The following is a 13,306-nucleotide window of genomic DNA, read 5'->3' on the forward strand; positions in this document are numbered from 1 at the left end:
TGAAGTGTTTCATCAAAAACTCAGTCCCAGCCCTTCTGCTAATTGTCTCTATGCAGCTGCAGAATGTATTTTGCAGAAGACCAGCAGGAGGGCTAACCTCTTTGCAACCTGTTAGGTGGCCTCTGAATAAAAATGCTCTTTAATTGGGAGAGTAAATCAAGAACAGACTAACAGAACCAAATGATATTGTTGTTAAATTAATCAATGAAACAATCTTCTTATGATCATCTTATGACCTTGACTAGTTTATGGCCTATAGTAAAAGTAAACAAACAAACAAAAAACATAGTATGTGAACATCATTTTGGGCAGACTTGGTCTTCAGGAGTTGGGTTTTTTATATTCCCTCTAAATTAAAGATATTGTACTTAATGTTAAATCCTCTCAGAACTTTAGACTCTCCTGAGATCAATCCAACTCAAAGCTCAATTGATGAATCTTTACCATATCTTCTTTAAAGCATACATATTACTAAATGATTTACATTTCAATATTCCTTAAATAGGCATTTTATTAATCCACCAAATCCAAAGGCAGCTTTTAGGACCAAGACAGTTTATTGGACTTAAGAATATGATATATTCTTAATTGCTCCAAATTATGCATGTCAAACATATGAAATAACAGAGCTTGTTACTAAACAAACATACCTCTAAGGATTTTTGTAAACCTTTCTTTTTTGAGTATTAACAGCATTTTTAGAGTAATCCATTTTATTATGAAATACTGTCATATAAAAATATAATCTTTTTCATTAATACCTAAGTCTGGGTCCGCCAAAACTCATAAAATTCCAAAAATTTACATGTCTTTTAGTTGTTGAAATTGTAGCACATTTTCCCACAGGAGACGTAGGGAATGGGAAGGAGGCTAGTCCTCACATCAGTCCATGCATCAATTTGCCCTTTGAGGTACTGACAGTAATAGCTGGAGTTTCTGATCCCAGGACCTGGGAACCCTACGATTGGGAGAGACATAAGGTTAAGGTAGAGGGTATTTTCTCTTTCCTAGACACAAGACTGTTTTCCTGAGCAAGACTGTAGAACTGGCAATTTGGTTCTAAGACAAAGCAAGATGAAAAAGTACATTTCCCTTAAGTGGAAAGTTTGAATTTGGACCAGTGTGGACTTTCTGAAACTAGCAGCATGTTTCCTTTATTTCAGTACTTTAAGTGATTGTACTCTTCTTAGATTTGTTCTCCCTATACTCTAGGAGTAGTTCTCACAGAGCAACTCAAACATGAGAGAGGGGAATTGTCAAAATACTGATTTTTGGGCTCCATCACCAAAAAATATTAAAATCGCATGGATCTGGACTCCAGGAATATGCATTTTATACAAACTCCTTAGATGAGTCTAATTAGAATGCATTAATTACTGATCTAAAACCTTTCATTTGTTTTCCCACAATAATTACTCCTGGAGGCACTACGGACTCCCATGATAGCAAATAAGGGTCTTTGTTATGTATGTTGAAATTTAGAATGCAGGGTCTATTTATAATATAACATCCCCTCCAAATGAACTGTTACCTGCCCAAAATTGTGATGGGATGGTTAAATACATAAAATGTTAAACAGTGCACTGAATTAATTAAAATCTTCACACTTCAGAGGTTCTTCTTTAGCTGAATGCTGATAGTGTAATGAAACTTTTTAGCTTTTATGTTGAAATATTATCAAAGTACAGTCAGCCCTCCATTTCCCTGGGTTCCACATCTGAGTATTCAACAAACCACAGGCCTATAATCCCATCACTTTGGAAGGCTGAGGCGGGAGGATCACTTGAGGTCAGGAATTCGAGACCAGCCTAGCCAACATAGTGAAACCCCATCTCTACTAAAAATACAAAACTTAGTTGGGCATGGTGGTGGGCGCCTATAATCTGAGGCTTGAGTCCGGGAGGCGGAGGTTGCAGTGAGTTGAGATTGTGCCACTACGCTACAGCCTGGATGACAGAGTGAGACTTCGTCTTAAATATATATATATATATACACACACATACACATATTAATAATTATGGCTACCATGGTTGTGCTGTACTGAACATATACAGACTTTTTTTCCCTTATCATTATTTCCTAAATAATACAGTATAAGTATTTACAGAGCACTTATTAAATACATTGCATTAGGTATATAAGTAATCTAGAGATGATTTAATGTATAAAAGAGGATGTGCATAGGTTATATGCACATATTAGTCCACTTCATAGAAAATACTTGAAGATCTGCGGATTTTGGTATCTGCAGGGAATCCTGAAACCTATCCCCCACAGTATATGTGGGACAACTGTACTTTACTTATATTTCTTACATTTCCTAGATCCAAAAATCATTCATTTAACTAATAAATCAATAGCCCAGTGAGCTTCTAATCATAAATAGGAAATTTCTTATGAATTCACAGGATATTTTTTAATCTAGAAAATTATTTGCTACAACACCTAGAAGGTTTTTGTTATATGTAAATAGTGCTGTGATCTTGTTGTATTCTAATGGCATCAATATATCATAGGAATATGAGAAAGATGTTTTCATTCCTGTCAAAGCTGATAGGGATTCTCAAATATTTTAAATTAGGATGCCCATTTCCACCTGTCCTTGGCATTGACCTTAACAATGTATAAGAATTCTAGGTAGGTATGGGTTGGGAAGTTTCCAATTTATCTGCTTAACCTATCTAAGAATACAGAAAAACCAAGCCTTCCTGATTTTGGAAGATTTGTTTTATAAAAATGTTTCTTTAAATCTAACTTAAAAAATTACAGCAGAAAACTTTTCATAAAGAAAATCTAAATTGTCCTGCCATTCTAACTTTCATAGTTCTGAGATCATAATTTATACAACGTTAAATTTGCTCATTTAAGTACTTTTTTCCCAAATGAACATTTTTCTTGGAACAACACATGCTGTACATTTCTCTCCTTCTTTATCCTCAGGGGCAGTGATGGATGTCATTCAAATGATGCCTAGTTGGTGTTCCCTGTGGAGTGGTAACAAAGGAAAACTACATTCTGAGCTCAGAATGTCAACAAAATAACAGTTTTTTAAGGAAACTTCTAATGAGGATGGGACACATGTGGTCCAGGGCTCTGTAACAGATTCACATTAGCTATACTTTCTCTGCCTGCCACAAATATTTAAATAGTTGTTCAAAAAATAAATAAAGAATGAGTGAACCAGCAAAGTGTGTGGCAGCTGGAAAATTTGTTTTACCTTCTCCTCAGACTTCCCAGAGGTCATCAGAAAACTAGGGAGCAACATCTGATTATGCCAACTCTTCCTACTCTGAAAACAGATTTAGATGGGTTTATAAAAACTAGATTTGTGTGTGTGTTGTGTGTGTTTATGGTAGGTGTATATATATACATATATATCCTATCTCTAATGCTTTAAGCAGGAAGAGAGATGTATTATTTTCATATACAATATTGAGAGTAACTAAATTGAATATATTCACCTGTATACTATGTAATTAATTACTAGTAAGTATGTGCCCCATGTAAAAATCTGTTTCCAAGTGAGTAAAGGACCTACTTCTTTAAAAAGAATGAGCCCTATTTCTTTAAAAAGAAATATGTAAAAATCTACGTTAAAAGAATGCCTCAAACATATTAGGTCTAACTTAAGCTATGTGAATAAGTATTCTCTTGGCCAAAGAGCTAACTCAAAAATTACACTAAGTAATCAATACAAAAATTTTAAAACTAAAGCTTCCCAAATTAAAAAGAAAAAAAGACACTGTATCTTTATCTTGCTTAGTGAAAACCATAATGTAATTCATTTTCTTTAATTTAAAAAATGCTCTTAATTAAAACTTTGCTTAGTAAAAAAATAAAATGACATATTTATATGTCTGATCTGCCATAGAGGTTACTTTTGATTACTCTCCTAATGATACATTTATATAATTAATGGCAACTGTTCTCAACGCTGAGACATGCTTTAGCAATTATAATTGTTTAAATGATAAAATCACATTTGTGCTTTTGTTTTTAACTCTAAATGATATCTGAATGTCGTTTTAATAGATAAATAGCTCTTTGCATAGAAATAAAAATAGTAGACCGAAAATGGATATGGTAATACAAAGCTGTCTTTAATAAATCTGATTACTGATAGAAATGAAATACATATTTGTGACCTGGAAAATAAACATTATTTTAAAGTGTTCTGGTGATGAGTCTTTATCAATAAAATATGGCTCCCAAATCCCCAAAGATACGAAAAACGAACATCAAAAAATACATTAATGTTCCTAGTTGCTAGATAAGTATTTTAACATTTCCAAATACAACTGGCATCAATTTTTACATTCTGTATTTATGGTTAAAAATTAGAATATAGTTGGTAGGTTTTAACTGGTTTTGTGTGATTATTTTTCTTTTTGAACAGCAATCTAAAGTGTAAAGGATTTTAGGATCTAAGTAATCAGATCAGTGAATCCAAAGATTAATTCTGCTGGTTTTTATTATTATATTCAACATATTTTATCTTTCTTTACTTCATCCTTTTTGTCTACCAAAATATTTTATTAATGACATAATTTTGATAGAAGTAATAATTAACTTTTAAATTTTTTATGGTGATATAATCACCTTGAAAATTGGAAAAAGTTTTAGAGCTCCTAAGTTTTAATGTCACTTATATATTAAAATATTAAATACATTAATATTATCTAAATTAAAAAGTTTGTGGATCACTAAATAAAGAAAAAAATATTTATTTCCTTTTAAAAATACGTATTTTTAAAATATGTATCTTTTGTCATATAAATCAGAGTTGACAAATAATACTCATGAATCAAAGTTTACAAATACAAATTCAAGAGAAAAAATAAAAATACAGAGTGGATAAAATACAAACGGCTTGCAAATTTCATCTCTTGTACCTTATAATGAGGAAAAATTACCTTCAGTTTTGTTCTCCAAATAGCTTGCTCTGTGACAAAATTGTAAGATTTCTTAAATTAAAATCTAATAGAAGCCAATTCTTCGATATAGTCCTTAGGTAACATTAGTTAAAACTGCTACAAGGAAGGAAAATGTTGGTTTTGCAATGGCTCCAAGAAACATCAATTATAGGAATAGTCCCTGTATATTAGATCCTATATTCTGTGAAGGTGTCCCAGGATTATATTGCAACCTGAAGTCAGGAATGGACTTAGGAAAGGAAAGAGTCAACAAGTGCCAGAGATGCGATGCAATAAGACCCTCAGTTGCCCTTCTAAAACCTCAGCTCTGTACATTCACATAGCACCCTTCCATAAAAAATTCAGGTTTATAGTCCATCTCCACTGAAGTGCTATATTTTTGCAAAGTGGGGATATAAGTTTGACACCACTCTTGCTGAAGAGTGGCACAATATGTCACATTCAGAGTTCTCTAACATTAGAAATTTAGTCAATGGAAACTGAAAAAGAATCTTGAGAGCTGTCTTCTCTGTAACATCTTGCCTATTAAATGAATTTAATAATTTGATTTATATTTTAAATGATGTGCTCTTGTCAATGCAACAGTAATGTATGGATAGTTTTCACAGTATTTATATGATGCGAACATGTACTCCTGAATAAATTCCTTAGGGATTGCTGTCATTTTGGGAGACCACTTTTCTCCAAAGAGTGTGATACATGCAGTCTTCATTTCAACTCTTAATAGAAATTTCATGTCTCAAAAATTCAACATTTATCTTTAATCTTTATGTGATTCCAGATGCTAACTCCAAACCCCTTTTAAAAATACTTCAAGATGCCCCTTTAGATATGTGAACACATCTTAGTATTTTTATAAATAAATATTAATTCCCTATTTACTGTATTTCCTTCCTGATATATTTACTTTAATATCTTTTACCCCCGTTTGAAGTCTGATTTTGGTCTTTTTCAGCTTTTAATTTCACCGCATGTGCTTCTTGCCCAATATTCTTTTAGAACCTCCGGCAGCCTCCTGCTCTGAGTGTTTACCTTTCTGTTCATGCTTTGACACCGTTGCTTTCTCTTTGTCCTCCTTTTCTTTGGGTTTTGATGGTGTTTTCTGTACTTCTTTTCCTTTTGCAGCTGTTTGCTTCACTTTCTCGTGTTTTCCACCTTTCATTTCCTTTTTAGTCTTTTCTTCACTCTTTTCTGCAGTCTTACTTTTCTTCTCTTCTGTATGAAGTTAAGAGATGTTGAAATATTTTTTTTTATTTACAAACATAATGTTTTATCTATACTAGGTCATTAAGAAAAATTGGAAAAGAAAGAGGGAAGAAAGGAAAACAATAGAAAAATACTGTTCTTAAACACTTGTGACTATTATCAGGGTTTTATACAGTTTATGAAGTGCTGTATTAAATAGACGACTAAAGTGTTGTGGCTTTTAATTGTACATGAAAACACTATTTTTTAAGCTGATAGGAACTTAGTATGTCAACAAGGGGGTATTTGTAATATGCAGGGGATGGATACACAGGCCTGTTCAGTGAAAGACAATGTCCATATCAAAGAGCCCAGTGAAGTCCTCTCCTTTTGTAAGTATGCAATCATTTTGCTCCATAACTGAAAAATCTTAAGGGTCATTCAAGAAACTGAAACGCCAACAAAATACCATTAAAGGCAACAATTAGGAATTCAAATGTAAAATTATCTGCATTGGTGTTGACTACTAGAAATAAACCAATGAAATCTATTAGAGGAAAGCTGAGAAAGATATAGTCTCTAATGATTTGGCCTTGGAAAGACTGAAAGTGCAGAAATTGAGATATTGGCTCCTGTTTATCTTAAGTCAGCGATAATTCTACTAGTTTTTAAAGCCCTTAAACCTGTGTTTGGAAATTGAAAGGAGAATAAATAAAAATATATAAAAATACATATATAAATTAGAATATATATTTTTTTTACATACACATATTCTTAATTTGATATTATCTGTATTTTGGAAGAGAGAACTGGGATGCAAATGAATTAGGTTGTGGATCATTCAAGCATCTTTTAGAAAGCAGTAACAATGCAGCAAATTATTTGTGGAAAATTGTTCATAAAAGATGCTTCATATTGGACATTACTTATTGTTTGTGACTACAGATAACCACTATACACCACAGCAACTCTACTGCAATGTATTGACATAGAATCCTCTATGTCATTTGCTAATGTACTATGTGGGCTTTATTGTCACTCATGTTAAAGAATTTTATGAAAAAATGGTTTATTGACCTTGGTACCCAAAGGATGATTTCAGGCTAAGCCAAGATAATATTAGAAGGTCCCACTGAGAGAATGAAAATGATCATGCCAAATGCTGGTTAGATTGCAAAACAAAAATCATCTGTGGTACCACACTTAATTGACTACGCCAGCACTTTCCAAAGCACTGTTCCTCATATACTTCAGATACTTTACTGGAAGATATTGATGTCCTCATGACCAAAGTCATTTGGATACAATAAGCTAACCTGGTCCTTTAGCTTGAACTTTCTCAAGGCTAAAGTATATTGAGAATTTTCAAGAAAGAGAATTATGATACACATATTATCCAATGTTGTTTAATCATAAAATTCTCATACAAATATTACCGAATTACTCCATAAACTCTCTCTCTCTCTCTCTTTTTTTTTCTGAGATGGAGTTTTGCTTTGTCATCCAGGCTGGAGTGCAGTGGCACAATCTCAGCTCACTGCAACCTCCGCCTCCCAGTTTCAGGTGATTCTCCTGCCTCAGTCTCCCAAGTAACCAGGATTATAGGCACCCAGCACCATGCCTGGTTACTTTTGTATTTTTAGTAGAGACAGGGTTTCACATATCCGTAAGTTTTCAACATCTTTGTGGCTTCTGTGACTACACTCAGGGATTTTCTTCTTCCTATAAATCATTTCTAAATCTCCTTTGCTGGTTTCTGTTCTTTCCTACAGTAAACTCATACATTTCCATGACTGGAACCAGCAGCTTTCTTCGGATGACTTTAAATTGACATCATTCTAGAATTCCACGCTGAAATGTTTATTAGTGTCTGTCTGGGGAGAAAGTTTCAAAAGTTTCACTGCAATAGTCAATAGCACCTCAATCTCATACAATTCATTATGTGTTCACCCCCAAAACATTTCTAGATAGTTTACGTTGACCTGGGCTCACAGATAGTTGCTGGAGCTCTAAAAAATCAGCATAATAATAAAAATATCTGGATAAATTTCAGGATAGCCAAATTAAAACCCTGCAATATCTGGCTTCCTCCTAGCTGCCATCTTATGGCATCTTTCCAAAAGTTCCTGCCTCTACTGGACTGTTTTCTTTCACTTGAATATTTTCTGTATTTTCCATTTTTTCAAATATTGTCAGACTGCATTCTCTACATTTTTTATATTTTACACATATTTAAATTTTTTTCTCTTTTTTCTTTGAGACTGAGTCTTGCTCTGTTGCCCAGGCTGAAGTGCAATCTCAGCTCACTCCAACCTCCGCCTCCCAGGTTCCAGCAATTTTCCTGCCTCAGCCTCCTGAGTAGCTGGAATTACAGTCACATGCCACCATGCCTGGCTAATTTTTTGTATTTTTAGTAGAGATGGGGTTTCACCATGTTGGCCAAGCTGGTCTTGAACTCCTGACCTCAAGTGATCCACCTGCCTCAACCTCCCAAAGTGCTGGTATTAAATTTCTTCATGGTCAATCACATGAAAAAAAAAAAAAAAAGTCTTTCCCATTTGAATTAATAATGTCTTCCCCAAAACTTCCATTTGTCTGAATTTTTATTAAAGTATACATTTTATTATCTATTTTATATCTTGTATTGCAGATGGTTGTTGATCTGTCTTCCCTACCAGACAGAGAGTGCTTGTGGGTAGGAATTCTATAATTCATTTTTGTATCACCATAGGGTCTAGCACAATGCTTTTTCAGAGAAAACACAAGGTAAATAAATACTGGATTAGCAGCTTTGATGAAGGAGAGAGTAAATGTTCCACTGTACTCGTATCATGTGTATTATATAGTGATATAGAGACTGCATATGTAAATATGTGTTTAGAAATAAACTTGTCTAAACCTGTTAATTTTGCCAACTTTTTTTTGTTGTTTATACTAATTTGTGTGAAATTGTTATATTTGCTTACTCTAAGTGACAGCTATCCACTCCTTGCAATTTACAGTTGATTTAACCTTAATACTATGGAATTAAAGTTGTGTGAAATTCAGATCTATTTTTAATGCCATTATAATTTATAAGTGGGCAATGATTATTTTCTAAGAGGCAGAACAACATATATAGCAAACTCATTATAATTGACTTTAAGTATAAAAATAACAAAATATTTTCTGCCTATGTTAGACACTTCTCAATTACCTTCACTCTTGAAATAGATACCTTTGCCTCATACTGGGAAAAAAAATTGGTGAGAACTAAATGATATGACTATAATAAAGAAAATGTCATGAAACCAAAGCAAAGTCCAACTTCGATTTACTTTTAAGTTGAGTAGATATTCTTCAATTTTGTGCCAAAATGTTTTTCCTGATTTTTCACTGAGACAATCTAAGTGATGGACTTTATTAAGGAATTAAAAAACAAAAAGGATTGCCATGTTGTATTCAAACTACCCCATTTTATTTAAGAAGGCATTTTATTCGTGACTTTTGTCGAATGGAAAACAAAATATTCTAATCAGAAAATGACATCAGCATACTTGATTCAATCTCTGCATTAACATGAGCCATTAAGCTACTGAATCAGATTCAGAATGTCTGATACCAAAGTGTTAAATAGAACAGTATCTCTCAGTAAAAATACGAACATACTATACATTTTTGGAGTTAGAAAATAACAAATTTTATCTTTCATTTCATGAAGAACTACAAACTGCTTTATTTCTCTCTGCTTCAGTTTCTTTGCATTAAAAAAAGAATCACCACTGTATCTGCTTCTTCCTCTATGGAAGCTGTGGACTTAAGTAATACTGAGCAAAAGAACTTTGAATTCTGCAAAATAAGTAGGTAAGCATTGTTAATATTAAATCTGCATAATCTACATGTCTAGAGCTCTTGGAGTTTCCCTAGAACTTACCCAGAGTTTAATGAACAGCAGGGATTACTATATCATTATTATTTTACATATGAAAAATCTAAGCATCAAAAAGCCATTTATCAAAAATGGTGCAACTAAATGAGTCAGAAGTAGAAAGAGTAGAATCAGAATGCCTAACCCAATTTCTAATCACAGTAAGTTGCATGGTTATTCATATTAAGCTAAAAAGATGATATAAAAAAAAGTTTTGCGAGACATGTAAGGGCAGATATACACATACACAGACCAAGTAAAAGTGATGTCTTCCTCAAAGTGACCAAGGCAACAATAACCTCTCCCATTTCATCAAACACACAGACATCTGAAGGTCTGAAGGTTACACTGACTTTGACATCAATTAGCCTGACCCAAATTTGGCTCACCGCACTCAACTTCTCTATTCATTATGGTCTTCTTCTTCTTCCCTGTGTCTGCTACTTTTAATGAATTGCATAAATAGGTTAGCTTTCTCAATGACTATGGGGTCCTATACCTGTATTAAGGTAGACATTAAAGGTCTACTCTTCCCCAGGAGGAATCCCTGAAATGTTCTAACCAATGGCTGCCCTTCAGCAAGCAGTACTTGCAACAGAGCAAGAAACATGCTGCATTGTATGTAAGTGCCTCTGGAAATCACAGCTCTTCAAAGGGCTGTTCTACTTTAACAGGTCACACCTTTCAAAGGTACTTCATAATTTTTTCTATCTTTAATGTCACATAGAAGGCTTATGCCTTTTTAATCTTATTTTGTTTTACCAGAAATCACCTATTATATAAAGAACACTTCCTATTAATTTCTTATAACTAACATAATACATACACATATAAAATAAAATTAAAAATATATATTGTATACAAGCATGTATACACACATATACATATACATGTTAGAAACAGATATATATATTTATATATACATATGCATACATATATGTATGCTTGTGTGTGAATGTCTATGTGTGTGTGTATCTCCCCTAGAATAATGATGTAAATGGAAAGTCTTTATGGCAAGCTGACTCAAGATGGCCCCCAACGATTTCCAACTTGTGGCATTCATATCCTTGTGCAATCATCTTCCCTTCAATATGGGTTGGCCTAGGAATTTGCTGCTAACCCACAGTGTATGGCAAAAGTGATTGAATGTGACTTCAATGATTAGTTTAGATAAGATTGTAATTTCAGTCATCCTGACTGTTTCTCTCACATTAGGTTTAATGAAGCCAGCTGTCATGTTCATGAGACTCATGTGTCAAGGAACTGAAGATGTTCCCCGGCCAACATCCAGCTAAGAACTGATTGGCTAAGAGTCCTTGAGGAAGTGAATCTCACCAACAACCATATAGTGAACTTGAAAATGATCCTTCCTCAGTTGAACCCTCAGATGGGACTGAAGTCCTAATTAACAGTCTGTTCCACCTTGTGAGATTGTGAAACAGAGGCCTAAGCTAAGCCATGCCCAGATTCTTGATCCACAGAAACTGTGTGATAATAAATGTGCATTGATTTAAGCCTCAAATTTCATGGTAATGCTTTACAAAGCAATAAATAACTAATACAGTATTTAGCAAATTTTTTGAAAAACAAAGTGATGCTTGAAGACCTGCATTTAATTATTTTTATAAAGAAAACTCAATTTATACTCACTTCACCTGGATTTTTGTCTTAACCCAATCACATACTAGTTTTATGATCTGGCAAAAAATTTTTTCTCTCTCTCTAGAGTTCACTTTCTTCATATGTTAAACTAGGTAATTAATTTATATGATCTTAAAAATGTCTACTAGGTTTCATACAGCTATCAAATATGATTTCATATATATGTAATGAAATAAATTAAATAGATATACCAAATTTATTTTCATTTGCATTTATGAAACAGGAGAAACAAAATAAAATTACGTTTATTTATTCTAATTTAATCTTGAAAGTAAATTCATGTTACCTTCTAAAAATGGTTCAATTTGTAGTTTATATTTGCTTTATAAAATGTTTAGTTATCTAATGGAAAATTTATTAAAACTATATCTGCTGCAAATATTTCATTATTTACATTTAGTAGATAATCAAACTAAATCTTAAAAGTAACTTCTAATTTTTACATAAGTGGGTAGTTTCTTAAAAATACTGAATTGAGGCTTCTGGCTACATAAGACCTATATTTTAAAACATGAGCAATTTAAATATAAGGAATAAGATTAAATTACTGATTAGAATCCATTTTTTTCTACTAATGGAGAAATTAAATTTATCTAAATGTAATTCAGAAAAACTTTGTTATTCAATATGCCAAAATATATAATATTAAAGTGATATACTAATAAATATATTTGGGTTATTATTAAGGTACTCTCAGTTCTCAAACTTTGAAAATATTGACGAAGATTTATGCATGACCTTTTTATTTTTTTTAGACAGAGTCTCTCTCTGTTGCCAAGGCTACAGTCCAGGGGCAAGATCTTGGCTCACCGCAACTTCCACCACCAGGGTTCAAGGGATTCTCCTGCCTCAGCCTCCCAAGTAGCTGGGATTACAAATGTGCGTAACCACACCTGGCTAATTTTTGAATTTTTAGAAGTGACAGCGTTTCACTATGTTGGCCAGGCTGGTTATGAACTCTAGACCTCAAGTGATTCACCTGCCTCAGCCTCACAAAGTGCTGGGATTACAAGTGTGAGCCACCATGCCCAGCCAACCCTTTCTTTTTGATACAAGAAAATCATTTACTATGCAGAAGTTGTCCATTTGACTATTTTTGCTTTGATTGTCTGTGCTTTTGAGGTCTTACTCAAGAAATCTTTGCACATACCAATGTTCTGAAGCATTTCCCCAATGTTTTTTTCAAGTAGTTTCATGACCTACATTTAAGTCTTTAATTCATTTTGAATTAATTTTTTATATGGTGAAAGGTAGAGGTCTACTTTCATTCTTTTGCATATCCAGCTTTCCTATTACAATTTATTGAAGAGACTGTCCTTTCCTCAATATATGTTCTTGGTGCTCAGTAACAAAATAAAATGAGTATAGTTAACAATAATTTATTATATATTTTAAAATATCTAGAGAGTGAATTTGGAATGCTCCCAATGCAAAGAAATAGTAAATGTTCGAGGCAAGGAATCTCTCTGCTTTTAAAGACTCATGGTATTACATTGAGCCCACTTGGAAAATCCAGGAGAACCTCCCTATTTTAGATCAATCTTCACTACTTCTGCAACAATAATTTTTGCCATGTAATGTAACAGAACCACAGGGATGACACCAAGGGGTGAATGAG

The 13,306-nt window shown here is 33.2% G+C and overlaps 1 protein-coding gene across 1 annotated transcript in view; it reads right to left on the bottom strand.

Annotated features, from left to right (window-relative positions):
* TRDN (triadin) overlaps positions 1–13,306 on the bottom strand; it is a 310,496-nt gene that overhangs the window by 241,958 nt on the left and 55,232 nt on the right. Inside the window, exon 9 of the mRNA XM_037731458.1 lies at positions 5,967–6,149. Within this exon, the coding sequence (XP_037587386.1) occupies positions 5,967–6,149 (183 nt within the window). The remainder of the gene's footprint in view (positions 1–5,966; positions 6,150–13,306) is intronic.

Source organism: Cebus imitator, unplaced genomic scaffold (genome assembly GCF_001604975.1).
Source record: "Cebus imitator isolate Cc_AM_T3 unplaced genomic scaffold, Cebus_imitator-1.0 Scaffold400, whole genome shotgun sequence".
Taxonomy (NCBI): Eukaryota; Metazoa; Chordata; class Mammalia; order Primates; family Cebidae; genus Cebus; species Cebus imitator.